The 19733-nt window shown below is 42.7% G+C and overlaps 2 protein-coding genes across 4 annotated transcripts; both read right to left on the bottom strand.

Annotated features, from left to right (window-relative positions):
* Positions 1-5346: 5346 nt before the first annotated feature.
* Positions 5347-18511, bottom strand: LOC133140144 (trans-Golgi network integral membrane protein 1-like). Of its 2 annotated transcripts, none has more exons than XM_061259756.1 (5): positions 18301-18511; positions 7711-8493; positions 7331-7563; positions 6990-7073; positions 5347-6737 (listed from the first exon to the last, which is right to left on the bottom strand). In XM_061259756.1, the coding sequence occupies exons 1-5, from the start codon at positions 18353-18355 to the stop codon at positions 6732-6734; spliced, it is 1161 nt and encodes a 386-aa protein (XP_061115740.1). In that variant the 5' UTR covers positions 18356-18511; the 3' UTR covers positions 5347-6731. The 2 variants fall into 2 exon arrangements, with proteins under 2 accessions (XP_061115740.1, XP_061115741.1); XM_061259757.1 differs by having other exon boundaries at positions 7331-7560.
* On the bottom strand, positions 8503-14165 carry LOC133140145 (uncharacterized). Of its 2 annotated transcripts, none has more exons than XM_061259760.1 (2): positions 13437-14165; positions 8503-11353 (listed from the first exon to the last, which is right to left on the bottom strand). In XM_061259760.1, the coding sequence occupies exons 1-2, from the start codon at positions 13870-13872 to the stop codon at positions 11112-11114; spliced, it is 678 nt and encodes a 225-aa protein (XP_061115744.1). In that variant the 5' UTR covers positions 13873-14165; the 3' UTR covers positions 8503-11111. The 2 variants fall into 2 exon arrangements, with proteins under 2 accessions (XP_061115744.1, XP_061115743.1); XM_061259759.1 differs by having other exon boundaries at positions 8503-11337.
* Positions 18512-19733: the final 1222 nt, after the last annotated feature.

Genomic DNA, 19733 nt, shown 5'->3' with positions numbered 1-19733 from the left:
TACCAAGGAATAAGCACGATTCTTTGTCTTTTATTTAAAGCTAAAGATTTCCAACAAACCTGATTTGTGTCCATGCCAGCTTGAGGGAAAGTTACCATTAAAGAAAAAGAGGGACATACAAAATACTAAGAATTTCTGAAAAAAATGTTCAAAGAGTCAACTTTTCACTCAAATGCGTATGCTCATAATATAATTTGCAATGAAAAAGTTTGTACTAAATTAGTAAATAATGCAAAATGGAGGAATTTTCCCTAGTGATCTCTTTTGGACCCCACTGTATGTGTGCCCATGGCAATTCTCCTTCATCTGCACTTCCTCACCATGGGACTGTAGTAGCGTGTTGTGAATGTGAGGTCAATGATGAGGCCCAGCTCTTCCTTCTCTTCCTCGAGTTGATGCACCAGCTCAAAAGGGCCAAAGGCCTCGGAAGATGGAAAGCATTTCCTCAGTGACTGCAAAAGGCAGACGTATTCAGTGACTATATTACCCAGAGACTTGGTTGATATCAAAATCAGTTTGGATGTGGGGTCCTGTGCAGCAGGACCTTGGTGTATTATGATGCTAACAGGAGCACGGTGGTCTCAGCAGATGCTAGCAGCTACGGGATTGGTGGCGTCTTGTTACAGCTCCATGGCGAAGACTGGAGACCAGTGGCGTTCTGTTCAAGGCGACTAAGAGATGCTGAAACAAGATACGCCCAAATAGAAAAGGAGTGCCTAGCATCCGTGTGGGCATGTGAGAGATTTGAGAAATACCTGTATGGCCTGCCTGCATTCAAACTGATCACTGACCACAAACCCCTGATTCCACTGATGAACTCCCAAGACCTTGACAACACACCAGTTCGCTGCCAGAGTCTCCTCATGTGGCTGATGAGGTTTAACATGGAGGCTGAGTACGCACCAGGGAAAACACTGGTCGTGGCGGATATGCTGTCAAGGAGCCCACAGCAGGGAACAGAGCACAGCAGAGACAGCCACACAGAAGTTGAATGTTATGTTGCTGCCGTGATGAGCAGCATCCCAGCGTCACAGATGAAAATGGATGTCATCCGAGCTGAGACAGCTGCTGAGGAACAACTCCAAGATGTAATCAGGTACATTAAGAATGGGTGGCCTGAACACATAACACACACAGCAGTGTAAGAGAGTACTTTCCTGTGAGAAATGAACTATCTGTGCATGATGGGTTGGTACTCAAAGGGAGCAGGATAGTGATACCAGGGTCAATGAGGTCAGACACGTTAGAGCGAATACATGAGGGTCATCAAGGGCTTGACAAATGCAGAATGAGAGCTAACACTTGGTGCTAACTGTGGTGGCCGGGCATAGCCTCACAAATCACACACAAAGTGGAGAACTGCATGAACTGCCGGGAGTATAGACGAGCGCAGAACAGAGAACCTCTCCTGTCAACACCCCTCCCAGACAGGCCATGGAAGAAAATAGGCATAGATCGATGTGAACATGGAAAAGAGAACTTTCTCGTCATAGCAGACTACTACTCCAGATACCTGGAGATCCTCCAAATGCCAACCACGTGTGCACAGGTGACCTTAAAGCTGAGAGCTACATCCGCTATGGAATACCGGAAGAAGTCGTCAGCGACAACGGGCCACAGTTCAGCAGTGATGGTTTCAGAGACTTTGCCCGTGAGATGGACTTTAAGCATGTGACTTCTAGCCCCCATAACCCACAGGGCAATGGACATGCCGAACGCGCAGTGCAAACAGCAAAAAGAATATTGAGACAAAAAGATCCATTACTGGCTCTTATGATCTACAGATCATCACCACACTGCAGCACCGGTGTCAGTCCGGCAGAACTGTTAATGGGCAGGAAAATAAGAACAACTTTGCCTACTCTGGCTAAAAATCTGCAACCAGAATGGCCAAATCGACAGCTCGTCCAAGCCAAGGATGCTACGGAGAAAAGTAAGCAGACCTACCACTACAATGAGACATGGTGTGAGACAGCTCATACCACTGCAGCCAGGAGACCCTGTTCTCATTAGGCTGGACAATCAAAAGACTTGGGCAACACCCGCAACAGTGACTGGAGAGAGCACGACTGAGAGATCATACCTCATTGAGACGGAGCAGGGAGCCCTGTACAGGAGAAACCGTCGCCACCCCCAAGCACTACCTGTTGCGGGGCCCCCAGTCGAAATCATCAAAACAACAAATACACCAGACACCCAGGTGAGCCCAGAGTGCAGCTCTCCTGGTCTAAATGTGACACCTGATGGACTGTCTCAAACCAGGTCTGGTAGAGTCGTTAAACCTGTTCAGAGACTTGATCTGTAAAGGACATTATGTTCGGGTTGAGAAAAAAAAAAAAAAACAATGCAGTGAATAACTTTGTGTTCTGTAAAAGGGAAGTGTTTAAGAGAAAAAGAAAAAGAAAAAAAAAAGGGTACAAATTCTAAGTTTGTTTTCTGATAAGGTACTTAATGGCTGGTTGATAATTATTCCTAGACCATAAAAGGGCAGTTGCTGTTATTTACATTGAAGAATTTATGTTTCTAAAAATGAGCAAGGATGCTGTTTAAAAGGGGGAGATGTCAAGGGATGTTTTACGACATGTTTTACGATATGTGTTGCGTTGTATGAGGCAGGAAGTGACTTGCAGTGTTGTTGTTGAGACGGGTGTTGAGAGCACATGGTCAATAAAGAGACGTGTTGAAACCACAAGAAGTCTCATCATTTTTAGAATAAACAAACAAGTTTATTACACAAGCAATGTCGATCCTGTCAAGTTTAATTCTGCCACGTCAAGGTATCATTAATGAAACCGAACATTAACTCAAACTTCGAGATCCCTACTCGAACATATTTATAGGTCACCAAATTCGGCAGCTTAGAGATGACGTTGAAAATACCAGCGCCTTCAGGAAATCGCAGCTATAATAAGCAGTTTCACACTGGGACTAAAACGTCATACAGATACAAAACAGTGAAAGGTCTTGTAGCCTACTGTAGCTTATACTATATGTTATTGATCATCTATTTAAAGTTGATCATATATTTTTCTCAAGCTTGTACTTTAATAGTCCAAACGAACTGAAATATATGAGTAAGCCCAAGCTTGCCTTTCTGTTTATTAACGTACAAGATTCATATTGAGATGAGATAAAATTGGTATAATTAACGACGCATTACATAAAAAAACACAGGTGATGTCCCTTTGCATAACTTGAATTAATCATACTACATACGCTCATGACATCTATTTGATTAACAGGGGGGAAGGATCCATAAAAGAATGTCAGCCAGTATTTTTTTCATCTCATAATACAGCAAATAATTGTTATTGTGAAATTGCCATATAGTTTAAGACACTCACTAATCAGTAAATCTATATGCACTCAATTTGGTGAATGTGAAATCCTTCTCTGAAAGACAGATCAGCAGAGTAGCAGTAGGCTAGTCTGACAATTATCAATAATTCTGTTGTCACGTTTGTCCACAAGCCGGTAAATACACTTGTAGCGCCCCCTAGCGTGTCTGGCTATTAGTGTGGAGTGCGCTCCCCGAATTCCTATATAGCAAGAGATCACTCTCTCTAGTGTTAATCAATGCTCTAATGAAATAATTCACTAAATGTAGGCTACTGTAAACCTTTTCACTTTTAGCTTACTCTCAGTATCAAATAAGCTACCCACAGACAGGCAAATATCCAAGAGAATCAAGTTTAAACTATTTACTTGAAAAATATGTTATATACAAATATACACATGGAAATACAACAGATAAACACAAATGAATGGCTTGCTTTTCAGTTCTTTAACTGCTATGCATTCACTCAAAACACATTTCAATCAAAATATTTAAACCACACTTTTAGTTTCAAACCTAAAACTACGCCGGCAAATATATAACCTAAATGCAATAACATTGGGTACGCAACCAGTTGTCAGCAGAGAGATGCAGGCCTGTATCGATGCTAGCGTTCGGTGAAGCCTCAAACAAAATGGCTGCTTCGCGCCCAAAGAGCCGCGAGAGAAAACAAAACAAACTTGCGCTGGTTTCCTCCTCACCGCGATAGCAACGCAATGTCGGCGGCGCTGTGTGTGGAGACGCCGTCACTGCGGTCCTCCTCAATTGTGTTCGGTCCACGGAGATCTTGGAGACGATGTGTGAAGGACTGACCGGGCTGGCTACTCTTATACAAAGTCCTAGGATCCTCCAACGGCACGCTACGTCGAGCTAACTAGCATGTATCCTCGTCGTAAACTCTGTCCGAGTTTTCGATATCAAACACGTTATAACACCGCTGTATCACTGAAGAATGTTGTCAAAAGACTCACTGTCCGTTCGTCTAAACACATTCACTACAATGTCACTATACATTGGTGTTATACAAACTATAAACTTATCAATACCAGTGCTAGCTCTCCCGTCTTGTCTCTTCTCCTCTACTCCCGTTTTTTCTCTCTCGCGTCTTCCTGCTTCCCCCCTGAACTCTCACCCTGACTGCTGATTGGGCCACACTCAGTGAATTATAACTAACACATTTCTTAACGCATTTTTTAGATTATTAAAAACACGTTTAAAAGAAATTAAACAAAATAATAATACAATGAGTTTAGGAAATACCCAAAATTCCCATAGGGCTACACACTAAAAAATAAAATCATGAAATATATTCATGGCACACTTCCGCATAACTTACCTAATTACTCACCTAATATGGGTGACTGAGAAGACTTTCTAAGCAGCCTAAAAGCTTCCCTCGATATTCAGGTGTAACCGGTTATCTGAAACCAGTTGGCTTACAAAACATACAATCATTGCACAACTGTACACACCTCTGTAAAAATATCATTTTACAGCTCCGGTTATGCAACTGTTCCTTTGGACAATACCCCATTTGTACAAGGATGTCTCCCCTTCAGCCTGGGTTAAATAAGCCTGTGTTCTAACTGACAAGGAAGATATTGGAAAAACAAAGATATGGAAGACAACTCCTTTCCTTGTGCTAATGCAGCATTAACAAAACATGAAACGAGTACTGAAAGTAGGCTGAATACGCATTTCAATTATTTGTTGAATGAAATGCATGTTAAAAGGAAAATGTATACCCCACTTATGTCAGAAGCAAACCCAATGTATGGATTGTTGACCATTCTGAACATGCTGATGAAAAAGTATTATTGTCCTAGCTGTATTTAGGTAGTCGGTCAAAGGCATGTGAAGCAAACGGGATGCTGTATATTTCTAGTGTACAGTGCCTGTTGTCCACATTTTAAAATACATATGCAATACTCCTGTGCTCTTCTCTCACAGTATTTTCAGTGAACAATAGCCATCTTGGAATAATAGGAAAATAAGCATTTCACGCAGAATTGAATAATTTGATTTATTCAAAATTGTCTTCCACCACAGAAAACTGACAAATAGTGAACAATGTTCTTGAAATATTACATAATAGAAGTGGCAAACCCATAGCATGGCCAGCTGTATAAAAGTATTCAATTTAAGTATACATTTGCTCCAACATTGGACCAAAAACCTCTGTCCAAACAAAACCAAATACCATTTTCCCCATTTACTATACATTCTGACCTACAGCAGAGCATATTTTAATTGGTTTCAACCTTTGATTTTTGAAGTTAGCTTTGTAGATATCCTGTACAGTTAAATGCAGACACTGGAACATAATATAAATATATTGTTTGGACCAATAGTGAACAACCACTGCAGGAACCATCTTGAGAATCTTAATCTTCATGTAAATATTTCATTAACAGACTTCTCATAATACCTGAATTTCTATAGTCAATTAAATACCCTTCTTAAAGCATAAAGTGCTGGACATAAATAAAATGGAGCAGTCACATTTTCACTACATTTGGCACACCACAGCAGCACCCAGTACGCCATGTGTGGTCCTACAATTAAATTAAAATTCAATTACACAACTGAACCAAAATGTTTCCAAATTCTCCACCTGCCTGTCCTGACAGTAAATTAAAATCAGGGTTAATTGGGCGTTACGCCTGTAATCCATATACAGTTTTGAATCACTCCACAGGTCACAAATTAACAATGACAAATAACCCCCTCACCACCCCACCAAGAAAAAAAAGAAAAACCTTAGAACGCCTTTACAATTAACACCTTTAACATGTTCAACATTAACAATTATCATGTGCCTCAGACATATTTTCTAGTTTCACTCTCACTACAATTAACATGGCTTTTGAGTGGCTTTTGAGATCTCACCAAAGGGAGAACTACCACCTTACATTCATCAACCTTAGGCATCTTGGTCAAAGTGTATGATTTCCTCTGGAGTTCAAAAAGTATCCTGAGTCAGTATCTTCAGGTAGTCGGTAATTTCACCAACAGTAAAGTGACAAGCTGCAGAGGCCTTACAGCAGCACGTTAAAATATGAAGTGCAGGCAGAGGCATGCTTCTTTTTCCTTCGTACAAGTCCCTAATGTGAGGCCATTTTACTCTCTGAATAGGCATGCAACAAGCTTCCAGGAACAAAAAAAAATATTAAGATGTTCTCCTTTTTAAAAACATTTTTTTTTTTAAATGACAAATGCAGCACAAGCAAATGTTGCCAAACAAAAGAAAAACGGATAAAAATAAAGCAATATATCATTTCAAAAATAAAATCAATATGTTCTTTAAATCAAAGGGAAATCCTGTCCATTTACTTCTCTGCTTCTCAATTCGTCCTCTGCATTGTCAATGTTGTCTGTGTTTTCAAGGCAACTTTCACATCTGAAAGAGAAAACAAACTAAAATTTATAACCCTTAACAAAACCATTTTGAGTGGTAAGATCACCTGTAAGAAATATATGGTCTGCAAAAAAGACTTGAAAACTTGCACTTGGTGCAACTTAGTAAGCAATCAATAGGGACCACTTTCCGGCAAAACAACCCATAAGCCTATCCTGTAATGGGATATTTTGAAGTTGTGCAGGTGGGACAAGAAAGCATGTGAAGTGATGGTAAAATATTGTCTTTTCTTACGTTCTGCTCCAACTTCTGGTACTCTGCAGCTTTGGGCCGACGTGAACTTCTTGACCTCCTTCCCTCCACAACATAGGCAAATATCTGACAAAAGGTGAAACAGCACAGATGGCATGCTTCAAAAATCACTGATCTGGGCACTTTCACAAGTTTATTCAGTCAATGTGACACACTGGGTGACAAAGAACAAATCTTTGACCAGAGAAGGAAAGAAATACATCATGGGACAGCAAAGTGAGCAAATGTACACAATAACAAATATAGCCATGGGAAGAACATACCAGTGCAATAAAGAGATGAAGACCAAGACCAGTATTTCAGAAGGTACTGAGCTGGCCTACCTTGCGTTTGTTGTGGTATCCAATGTACAGCACAGCCACCAACACAGCTGTGCACACCAAATAAGCAAAGAAGTGGCTGCTTTCTGCTTCTTCTTCTCGAGGGATGGTTGGGACTTCTTGTCTTGGCCTTGGTACCTCCTTGGAGGGGTCATTAGCTCCAACATCAGTATCCACAGCATCATCTCCCACATCATCATCGTCGTCCCCGTCATCCCCATCTGTAAGTGTACCTCCTCCAGACAATAATAATAATAATAATAATAATAATAATAATTAATAATGATAAAAACAAAGCATAGCATATAAACTAAAAATACCCCACCAGTTTTGGCATTCACTGGCATTTTCTACAACAACAGCATTGCCCCCAGCTGGCTTACCTTTAGACTGCTTTGTGTCCCCGTCTGGCTGGGCCTCTGCGTCCGGCTGGGCATCCGGCTGGGCATCCGGCTGGGTCTCTGCATCCGTCTGGGTCTCGACGTCAGGCTGGGCGCCTGCGTCCGGCTGGGCTCCTGCGTCCGGCTGGGCTCCTGCGTCCGGCTGGGCTCCTGCGTCCGGCTGGGCTCCTGCGTCAGGCTGGGCTCCTGCGTCAGGCTGGGCCCCTGCATCTGGCTGGGCGTCTGGCTGGGCATCTGGGTTGGCCCCTGTGTCCGGCTGGGCCCCTGCGTCCGGCTGGGCCTCTGCGTCCGGCTGGGCCCCTGCGTCTGGCTGGGCGTCTGGCTTGCCCCCTGCGTCTGGCTGGACCCGTGCGTCTGGCTGGGCGTCTGGCTGGGCCCCTGCGTCTGGCTGGGCATCTGGCTTGCCCCCTGCGTCTGGCTGGACCCGTGCGTCTGGCTGGGCGTCTGGCAGGGTTCCAGCATCCAGCTGTACTGCAGTGCCCACGTTCTGCTTGGTCGGGGGTGTGTCCTGCTTGGTCGAGGGTGTGTCCTGCTTGATCGTGGGCGTGTCTAGCTTGTCCGGGGGCGTGTCCGGGGGCGTATCCGGCTTGGCCTGGGGCGTGTCCTGCGTGGTCGGGGGCGTGTCCTGCTTGGCCGGGGGCGTGTCCTGCTTGGTGAGGGGCGTGTCCTGCTTGGTGAGGGGCTTGTCCTGCTTGGTGGAGGGCGTGCCCTGCTGGGTTGTGCCGTCATTTACAGGTGAGGGTGGGTTACTTACCAGTGTGGCCCCTAAGTGTTGAAAGACATCAGGAGAAAACTTTCAGAGATACAGCTTTTTTTTCCCCAAAGTATTTTTTATCCAACAAAGGATTTCAAATGCAATAAGTAATTTGATGTAGATTTACTCAAATCAAGGACATTTTTGGCTGCATTCAAAAGCCTGTAAGCATATAAAAACCATGAGTACTCCATAAGCTTGATGGCTAAATTTGCTAGCTCCCTGCATGAACTCAGGACAAGATGAAACCATAAATTAATTTTACCTCCCTAATAATGTTGTTTTGCTGCTAGCCACATTGTTCAAATGCAATGATGTGCAAAATCTTTATAACAATTACACTGATTTAAACAGTATCATGTTGCTCTTTAATCCTTAACAAGTCAAACTTTTTTTCAAACTTTTTTTTCTGATTTGGTTCAGAACAGGGACAATTATGAACTGCTTGAACTAGAAATAAAACATTAAATTTGTCATGTCTAGGAAACGACAGAGTCCAAATCTTCAATTTGTTAAAAAAACATCTTCACGAGGGAAAAGACGATACCACGGCAGCAAGTTCTTCAGGAAAATCAGACTTAGCAGCAGCACATAAAGCCGGATCAGTTCTCCAGGACTGAACCCCGACTGTCATTTTTACACCCATTTTATACACAGTTACTCCACCTACAACTCCTCCTCAAACCTCATTCTGGCAAATCACCCACACTGTTCTTATCGTAACTCCTCCCAAAGCTCCTCCCACAACGTCATTGTGGCAAATCGTCCTTATGCTCTGCCAGCTCTGTACAAAGTTCAGGGCGTTCTGCCAACTACGAACAAAGTTCAGGACTCCCCCTGTCCTCACTTCACCCCGCACCTCATAAAGTTCTGGATGCCCCCCCTCTAACACACACGTCATCCATACACGTCACTCTGTATCTTTCACTTTTATAAGACTGTGGTGGCCCGACCTGCGATCGGTACACCACTGGGGTCGAACAACCAGTGCGCCGGCGCCAAGAGCTGGGGAAACTAATTAACTCCGAATATTTTCCCCTGACATATCTAAGAGCGGCACCTTGGAGAGAGGCCGGGAGGAGTATCAGCACCAAGGACAGCACCCCCGAGGCGAGACACGTGAGGAATGTGACTGGAAACTACTAACCTCCTCTGATTGAACAGGCACAGCTGCGCCGAGTTCAGGGAAGGGAGCGGCAACATTTAAAAGGCAGAACACAAATGCCAAGCGGGGCTCATGACGGAGGAGGGTTACCCGGAGCCCGAGTGAGTGAACCCTACGACTGAACCCCGAGCTAAGCACGCCGCAAAAGAAGCGGATCTATCCTGGACGGACTAAGAGAGAGCCCCATTTCGCGAAACGAAACCCTGCAGATGAAACCTCCAAAAACGAGGAGTCACGTGAGAAAATCACCACCCCCCTAACCCCGCTAATCTCTCCCTCTCTGCACCCAGAACGGAGCATCCCAGGTGGACGACTAGGCGGCCAGGACGCCACGGGAATCGAACAGATCCAACGGACGAGAGACGGATGAACAGATTTCCCGTTTTTTTTTTCTTTTTAGTTTTTTGGATTTTTTTCTTTTTGATTTTTCTTTTTTTGAAAAGAGAAGCACCTGGCTGTGCTGACTAGCTGCGCAGTGCCCTGAAGGCACATGTGGAAAACAATAAAAAAATCATTGTTTTGCACCAATTTTACTCTCTCTCTCAACCAGCGGCTCGCCACAAGATGAACTAAGCAGAAGTAATCTTTTCTAATATACAGACATACTAAACATTTGATTTAATATTATCTTCTAATATTATCTTCTAATATTATCTTCTAATATTATCTTCTAATAGACACATACTAAACATTTGATTAATTATTCTCTTCTAAGTGAGTAAATGTACGTTGCGTTCTTTGCATTCTTTGCTTTCATTTCAACAGTTTTCACTGTGGTTTCTTGCATTTTCATAAGCTCAGCTATAATTAATGTTCTAGGTTCATTTGATTTGATAACAAGCAGCGTACATGTGATATATTGATTATTAGTCACTTGCAGATAGATACACTTCTGGCATAAAACATTGAGAGTCCCGGGAGAAATCCGCTGTACAGTCATATCTCACTTTGTGCCTTGACTACACAGCTGGCTGCTTTATTAAACTCCGGTTACATATGGGTTCACTGTGTAATTCTAGCACAATTTAGCAGTTAATCAGTTTGAAACTATACAGAGTACATATCATACTTTAATATGGATATATTGATACACTTTTAGCATACATCGTCGAGAGTTTGGGAGGACCCAGCCTGCTCGTCAAGGTTGAGTCTGATTTTGACTTGTGATTGTTTATCATGCTTTTAGGAGGGAGATCTTTTGTTCTGTGCATTTTCCCCTACATTCAAAACCTATGGCCCCGAATATCTCCCTTAGCCAATGCACCATACGAAGTTGGATGCACATCCCCTGCTGCGATAGCAGCATCCAATTGCCTCAGACTCCTCAATATAACGGCGTTTCCCTGGTTCCTCCAACACTCTCTGCAAAAGTGCATCCCGCATAATTTGACTGGCCGTATCACAGCTGTATGTATTATCCTAAGTGACCCAACTATTAAAATTATCACACTTCTTTTAATTTTGTTAACACATTGATTCGTAGCACGAGGAATCGCCATAGTCCCTGTAACAGGTGGTCTCCTGGATCCAACCAGTGGATGTGGTCTGCACCTCCCTCCACTGGTGAGCCGGCTTGATCTTCCAACCAGTGGATGTGGTCTGCACGTCCCTCCACTGGTGAGCCGGCTTGCAATTCTCGTACTGGGTCCGCTGGGGCACTGTTGGTGCTTCTGGCACTCCCTGCTGTAAGCTGGAATAAAGCGACCCTAAAAAACAGGCCGAACACCCCAACCAAAATAACAACATACAGTCAGGTCCATAAATATTGGGACATTGACACAATTCTCATCTTTTTGGCTCTATACACCACCACAATGGATTTGAAATGAAACAAACAACTTGCTTTAACTGCAGACTTTCAGCTTTAATTTGAGGGTATTTACATCCAAATCAGGTGAACGGTGTAGGAATTACAACAGTTTCTATCAGTGCCTCCCACTATTTAAGGGAGAAAAAGTAATGGGACAAACTAACAATCATGAATCAACCTTTCACTTTTTAATACTTGGTTGCAAATCCCTGCAGTCAATTATAGCCTGAAGTCTGGAGCGCATAGACATCACCAGATGCTGGGTTTCATCCCTGGTGATGCTCTGCCAGGCCTCTACTGCAACTGTCTTCAGTTCCTGCTTGTTCTTGGGGCATTTTCCCTTCAGTTTTGTCTTCAGCAAGTGAAATGCAAGTTCAATCGGATTCAGGTCAGGTGATTGACGTGGCCATTGCATAACATTTCACTTCTTTGCCTTAAAAAACTCTTTGGTTGCTTTCGCAGTATGCTTCGGGTCATTGTCCATCTGCACTGTGAAGCGCCATCCAATGAGTTCTGAAGCATTTGGCTGAATATGAGCAGATAATATTGCCCGAAACACTTCAGAATTCATCCTGCTGCTTTTGTCAGCAGTCACATCATCAATAAATACAAGGGAACCAGTTCCATTGGCAGCCATACATGCCCACGCCATGACACTACCACCACCATGCTTCACTGATGAGGTGGTATGTTTTGGATCATGAGCATTCCTTTCCTTCTCCATACTCTTCTCTTCCCATCATTCTGGTACAAGTTGATCTTTGTCTCATCTGTCCATAGGATGTTGTTCCAGAACTGTAAAGGCTTTTTTAGATGTTGTTTGGCAAACTCTAATCTGGTCTTCCTGTTTTTGAGGCTCACCAATGGTTTACATCTTGTGGCAAACCCTCTGTATTCACTCTGGTGAAGTCTTCTCTTGATTGTTGACTTTGACACACATACACCTACCTCCTGGAGAGTGTTCTTGATCTGGCCAACTGTTGTGAAAGGGTTTTTCTTCACCAGGGAAAGAATTCTTCTGTCATCCACCACAGTTGTTTTCCGTGGTCTTCTGGGTCTTTTGGTGTTGCTGAGCTCACCGGTGCGTTCTTTCTTTTTAAGAATGTTCCAAACAGTTGATTTAGCCACACCTAATGTTTTTGCTATCTCTCCGATGGGTTTGTTTTGATTTTTCAGCCTAATGATGGTTTGCTTCACTGATAGTGACAGCTCTTTGGATCTCATATTGAGAGTTGACAGCAACAGATTCCAAATGCAAGTAGCACACTTGAAATGAACTCTAGACCTTTTATCTGCTCCTTGTAAATGAGATAATGAGGGAATAACACACACCTGGCCATGGAACAGCTGAGCAGCCAATTGTCCCATTACTTTTGGTCCCTTAAAAAGTGGGAGGCACATATAGAAACTGTGGTAATTCCTACACCGTTCACCTGATTTGGATGTAAATACCCTCAAATTAAAGCTGAAAGTCTGCAGTTAAAGCATATCTTGTTCGTTTCATTTCAAATACATTGTGGTGGTGTATAGAGCCAAAAAGAGGAGAATTGTGTCGATGTCCCAATATTTATGGACCTGACTGTACAACCCAGAAAAAACACTAGGCACAGAAATAAAGAACCATGATACGCAGCTCAGGAAAAAAACACAAACCAAAATACAAATACAGGGGACAACGTCCCTCACCCACAAGCTCACATGAGCAGGAAAATAAAAAGAGACAAATAACCTTTAGGAAGGCGTCTGGCTCTCTGTGTTACTACTCTGTCTAAGTTCACCAAGTTTACTTTTATTTTTACTTTGATTATCTACTCCAATTAGAATCAGATAAATAACAGCTATCATAAATACTACCACTACCAGCATCACCAAAATTGCGCTGATTCCGCTGCCCTTTCCACTGATTGGCTTGCCCACCATTCCCTGGCCCTCCCTTCATTTGGTTCCCACCCATTTGTAGTTCCCCCCTTGTATATTACCTTGCATGGCCACTGGGTGAGGGATGCCGGAGAAGTTGTAGACCACCGCTGGCCGGGGCACCATCGGGCTGCTCCATGGTTCAGGTGTGGGGGGTGCTTTTGTTCTTTGGCTTCCAGCTCCTTCAGCTGCACAGTAGTTTTCTTTGAATGTCTTTTGCTTGATCTTCCAGCTTTTTTCCTCTTTTCGCTGTCTCTCTACAGTGTGCACCACATGATCCACAAACTCCCGGTGTGTCATGGTGTTCAGTCCTTTTCGGTTATCAGCCTCCACCTGCGCAGCATGTACATTGTCAAATGGCCCACTGTCCACTGCTGGAGGTTGCACCTGGGCTCTGACAAAGCCAGCCTGCTTGAATATGTCCAGCATTGTTTCCATCCCCACAACCTTCCCCAGGAGAGCCTTCAGGCCCCCCACAGTCAAGATTTGGCCTGTCATCTCCTCCTCCAGCACCCTGAACCAGTGGCTCACTCCATTCTGCAATTCTGAGATTTGTTATTACATGCTGCATGTCCTGAGTGGACCAGGGAATGTATCGAGGTACAGCAGCCCTAATTAATAATGGCCCTACTATTTTTGGGAGCTCCTCCTTATCGCGAAACCGTATGGGTTTCTGTGTTAAGTCCCCCTGCACCCATACTGACTATCTCCTGTTCTCCTGTTCTGACCCCCCTTCTCCACATTCCTCCTTCCCAAGGCCACCTAGTTTTTATCACCCAGCCAAGTCCCTCTGCACCTGTTTTGACCCCCCTTCGCCACACTCCTCCTTCCCAAGGCCACCCCCACCTTTAAATTTGTTGTTTTGTATCGCCCAGCTAAGTCCCCCCCCTTTTCCTCCGCACATCCCAGCGTCTGTGCGTCATACGGAGGAGTCAGTCCCCACTTCGCTGCGGTCTCTACCTGCCGCCATTACACTCTCCTTCTCCTCTGCATATTTTTCTTATCAAACGGCCATTTTGCCGCCATTTTCTTCGTTCTTTTTCTTTGTTTCCACTTATCGGAGATAGTTTCCGCTATTATCTTAACCGCTGTTTTCTTTCCCTTTTTCATTTTCATATACTGCCCGTACTACTTTTATATTATTATCTATTTATTTATTTACTTTTATTTTTCCGCCTATTATTATCTATAGTATTATATATTTTCATCTTTATTTTTCCGCCAGAGCCTGTATTTTCTCCCGTTAATACCTTTATTCACCCTTTGCGTTTCTTATCTTACACATACATAAATAACGATTTTTACCTCCGTTGCCTCAATACAACGTTATATCCGAACACTTTTCAACACAATTTATAACACACTTTTATCAGAGATCTATCTTGCAGGAGCCCCTTCTTGGGTTTCTTTCCTTCCAAGTCTCTGGCACCTCTTATCACATAATACTTTTCAACACAATTTCAACACAAAATACACTTTTATCAGAGATCTTACAGGACAACCTTCTTGGGTTTCTTTCCTTCCAAGTCTCTGACACACCTTAAACCATTAGCAGCAACAATAAAATATATAATATGAGTTCTGCTTCAACAAAAACACTTTTCAACACAATTTATATCATCCCTTAGAAGTTCACACACACACTTAGTTCATTCACCCCATGCGTTTCCTGAAGAGTTTGCATTCTTTTTTTCCCCTCAATTTAGTTGCCAGGTTAGTTATACGAGAGGATGTTGCCTTGGGCGTCCAGGAGAGGAGATCAGAGTCGTTAAATACTTTCACTCCCTGATAAGCTGCAGCTGTAGCTCATCAAAAAGTACTCTCCGCCCTGGTCTCCAGTCGCCGGGAGCTTCTCTTTCTCTTTCGTATCCCGGACGAGCCCCCAAATGTCATGTCTAGGAAACGGAGTCCAAATCTTCAATTTGTCGAAAAACATCTTCACGAGGGAAAAGACGACACCATGGCAGCAAGTTCTTCAGGAAAATCAGACTTTATTAGCAGCAGCGCATGAAGCCGGATCCGGAAGTTCTCCAGAACTGAACCCTGACTGTCATTTTTACACCCATTTTATACACAGTTACTCCACCTACAACTCCTCCCACAACGTCATTGTGGCAAATCGTCCTTATGCTCTGCCAGCTCTGTACAAAGTTCAGGGCGTTCTGCCAACGACGAACAAAGTTCAGGACTCCCCCTGTCCTCACTTCACCCTGCACCTGCTCTTGGCAGAGTGGAAAACTACCAGACCTCATAAAGTTCTGGATGCCCCCCCTCTAACACACACGTCATCCATACACGTCATTCTGTATCTTTCACTTTTATAAGACGAACTAAGAAGCAGTAATCTTTTCTAATATACAGACATACTAAACATTTGATTTAATATTATCTTCTAAGTGAGTAAATGTACGTTGCATTCTTTGCTCTCATTTCAACAGTTTTCGCTGTGTCAGCCATAATTAATGTTCTAGGTTCATTTAATTTGATAACAAGCAGTGTACATGTGATATATTGATTATAAGTCACTTGCAGATAGATATACTTCTGGCATAAAACATCGAGAGTCCCGGAGACAGTCATATCTCGTGTCCTTGACTACACAGCTGGCTGCTTTATTAAACTCTGGTTACATATGGGTTCACTGTGTAATTCTAGCACAATTTAGCAGTTAATCAGTTTGAAACTATACAGGGTACATCTCATACTTTAATATGGATATATTGATACACTTTTAGCATACATCGTCGAGAGTTTTGGAGGAACCAGGCTGCTCATCAAGGTTGAGTCTGATTTTGACTTGTGATTGTTTATCATGCTTTTAGGAGGGAGATATTTTGTTCTGTGAATTTTCCCCTACAAATTCCATAATCTCTCATTCACAACTGGCTTTGCAAAAACAGTGGCATCTGAGCCATCTCTATCATTAAATCTGCATCGCTACATTTATGATGGCCACCACCATTTTATCTTTTAAGTCTGAATATTTTGTGGTAAGTCACACTGCCATACAAATATTTCTGGTGCATTTTCAGTGATGAAAAAATCACAGACATATGAATTCAATTTCTGAACTTTCACATTTGAAATCTGATGCTATACGGTTATGTGGAATATAGAATAGATTTGAATAGCTGGGTCATTCCATGAAAAATCTACCAGAGGTTAGGAGGGGGTGACCACTCAAATGTTGTCAATAGGGAACATGCAAAACTGGCTCTTTGGGGTGGCACCCAAAAAGTCCCTCACCAGTAGAAACTGGGGTTTGCGCAAAATTTGGAGCGCCATCTTTGGCATTAAAGCAGGGAGAAACCTGAAAACATCTACTCTCACACAATTTTTGGTCTACTATCAGATTATGAACTCTAATTTTCATACTACTGCTCTGGAAAATAACCACAAAGTGGGTCCTCCAGACAGAAAATGACCAAAAAGTGTTGCATGTTCAACCATGGCAACATGGTGAAAAGTTTCTGACCAAAATGAAACTTTAGGTAGTGTAGTTCAGAAGATATAATAAGTGTATATACAAAATAAATAGTGGTCACTGGCATATCTTGGCATGTTTTGATCATTTCAAAGAGAACCTTAATTCACAATAAAAACATACTGTGGCATCTGGGGGTGCAGACTGGTTAACTGGGGGCTCAGCACTGGTTCAGCACGACATCATTGAGCCCTCTAACAGCCCCTGGGCAGCCCCAGCCATACCCATAGTCAAGAAAGAATCCACCTGTGTTGACTACCGCCGCCTAAATGACGTAACCAGAAAAGACTGATTCCCCGCATCGATGACACACTGGACCACATTGCTGTCCCCAGCTGGTTCAGCTCCCTCAACCTCCGCAGTGGCTACTGGCAGGTGGAGCTGGCCCCGAAAGCAAGGTCTAAGACGGCGTTCACTATCGGTCATGGCCTGTGGAAGTTCAGTCATGCCGTTCGGGCTCTGCAATGCGCCAGCAACCTTTGAGCGCGGGTCATGGAGAGGGGTCTAGCCGACGTGCCTCCAAACCACCATTAAACCAGTAAATATATAAGCCAAATATATAATTTATTCCAAAACGACAAATATTTCTGGCTATTATACTGTGTACATTGTACTCATGTACAAAAAGCCCCTCTAGATAACAAATGTGTTGCGTGTTTTTGAATATATAAAGAACATTTACACAAGTTTGAGCAAAATTGGAGTTGTCACCCTCACACCTCTTGGTTGATTGACCCATTATTATTATTATTTTCCCCAGGGGAAAGTTCAGGTCAAACGGGTTTGACAGCATATTTTTGATGCGACTACTCATGTAACGTTAGTGTGAGCTCTTATGGACGTGGCCGCAAATGAGTTGGCAAGCTAGAAAAGCAACGCCAAAGACATTGTAGGCGTCAAAATACAACAATTAGAACTATTTATAAATGTGTAATACAACCAAAAAGCGCGGATGCAAATATTATTGATAGCAGTAGCACTATTCTATCTAAAGTTTCTGCCAAACTGTTAACGGCAAAGACCTGGTTCTTCATTTTGACCAGACCAACGTGGCTAGCCAAGTAGCTCATTATAAAAGCTAGTCAAACGTTACCTACATACCAAGCTAAACATTTGCTAACAGACAGATATGTTGCGTAATAACACGGAAATCCTTCCAGTTAACATTAGCCCATGAAATGTTTGAGTAGCTTCACTTCAGGTACTTAGGCTGGGCTAAGTTACTTACTTCCGTTTTAAACGTCATCCAATACGGATGTTCAGACGTTGACTACCTAACGACAATAAACTGAACAACTTTTCTAAAATAGCGTAGCTGCCATCAGGTGTGTTGGTTACGGTAGACAGCGTATCATTATTAGCAGTAGCTAAGAACCTAGACCCATGACATGGACTTCCCCATTGACAAAGCTACGCAGCTATCGCTTGCTGACGTTACTTACCCTGGACGCAAACCAGAAAGGCCAAAGTAAAAATAATCAACATTACTCGCATCATGGCTTTGCAGGGCAGCGAAACATACAAAACTGACGTTAGCAAGAAAGCGCAAAAGAAAAACTGCACCAGTTCAGTTTCATTCGTATCGAAGATACTAGCTGACGAATACTAACGTTACCAGCTAATTTAAATGAAATGTGCCGCAAGAGGAAGAGGGCGACCCTACGCAAATAAAAAAACGTTTGCGCAGATCCGATTGGTTGTTATACACGAAGGTCTGGTTTTCAATGATGCCCATACGCCCGTCTGGAACTTTCGCTTCTGACGTAGCTAGCCTACTTCGGTATAATGTGAGCCGGGCCCGTCGATGTTGATGCGAATAATAATGTTAGTTGCTCCATCTATTACCACTGATTAATTCAGTTTCATCCATGCATGGCAAATGTAGAAATCATGAATATGTGAATATATGAATGTGTGGGGGCCGGTTACTATTATGGAACAAATAGCAAGGCAGCTGCCCATGACCAAGCAGTGATCAACAAAATTATGATCCATCTATTGTGTTGACTGTGCCATCATTCAGTAGTGACACCTCTTTCCAATTGGATGTCTGCGACACTGTTGAACTAGTTGCACAACCTGGGCGCAAAAAAATCAGGAACCAAACGATAACCTCTGTCACTGGTCGTAGCATGTCTGCTATCCAGCGTACCATACAACCTGAAATGAGAAGAGAGTGAGACATACTGCAATTTGTGAATTCATATAGTTCATGACAGAAGTGATAACAGTGCAACACAATATTAAAATCACATTTTCACGTTATTGTCTTATATCGACATTAGATGATACACATCTGGATACAAATGTGTGTGTTCATATAAATCACATGAAAGATATTTTTTATCTGAGCTTTTTATTTTTGTCTATGAATAATAAAAAATTTGAATTCTGTTTCAAATCCAATGAAAATCTTCCATTGTGTTTTCCTCCAGCTGTATCTCTAACATTACATAAATTCGTTTTCAATTGGCAAAGATTTCTAGATTTAAAGTATCAAATTCTGGGAGATAAGAACAATGGAACATCAGTCTTGTGTAGGTGTAGGATCTCTTTTCCAGCTGTAAACAGATCCAACGCAGACACCAGTTAAAGATAAATGTCTAAACATATTATGTTGAGATGACATTTTTTGAACAGCAGAGGGCAATCCAGGAGCACCAATGAACTGAGCTCATCGGCATACCACTTTTGCTGTGTCTTGAATGAAGGCTACCTCTCATGAATCATTTTGTTAGGCATGATTACCAAACACTTTTGGTGAGCATAGATAATGCAGTAGCAAAACAGGAACACAATTAATTAATAGCAAGGCAGCTAAACTCAGATTACAATATTACTAGATTAGTATTATATTACTATGTAATCTATGTAA

This window comes from Conger conger, chromosome 11 (genome assembly GCF_963514075.1).
Source record: "Conger conger chromosome 11, fConCon1.1, whole genome shotgun sequence".
Classification (NCBI taxonomy): Eukaryota; Metazoa; Chordata; class Actinopteri; order Anguilliformes; family Congridae; genus Conger; species Conger conger.
This window is presented reverse-complemented; position numbering and strand designations above follow the sequence as displayed.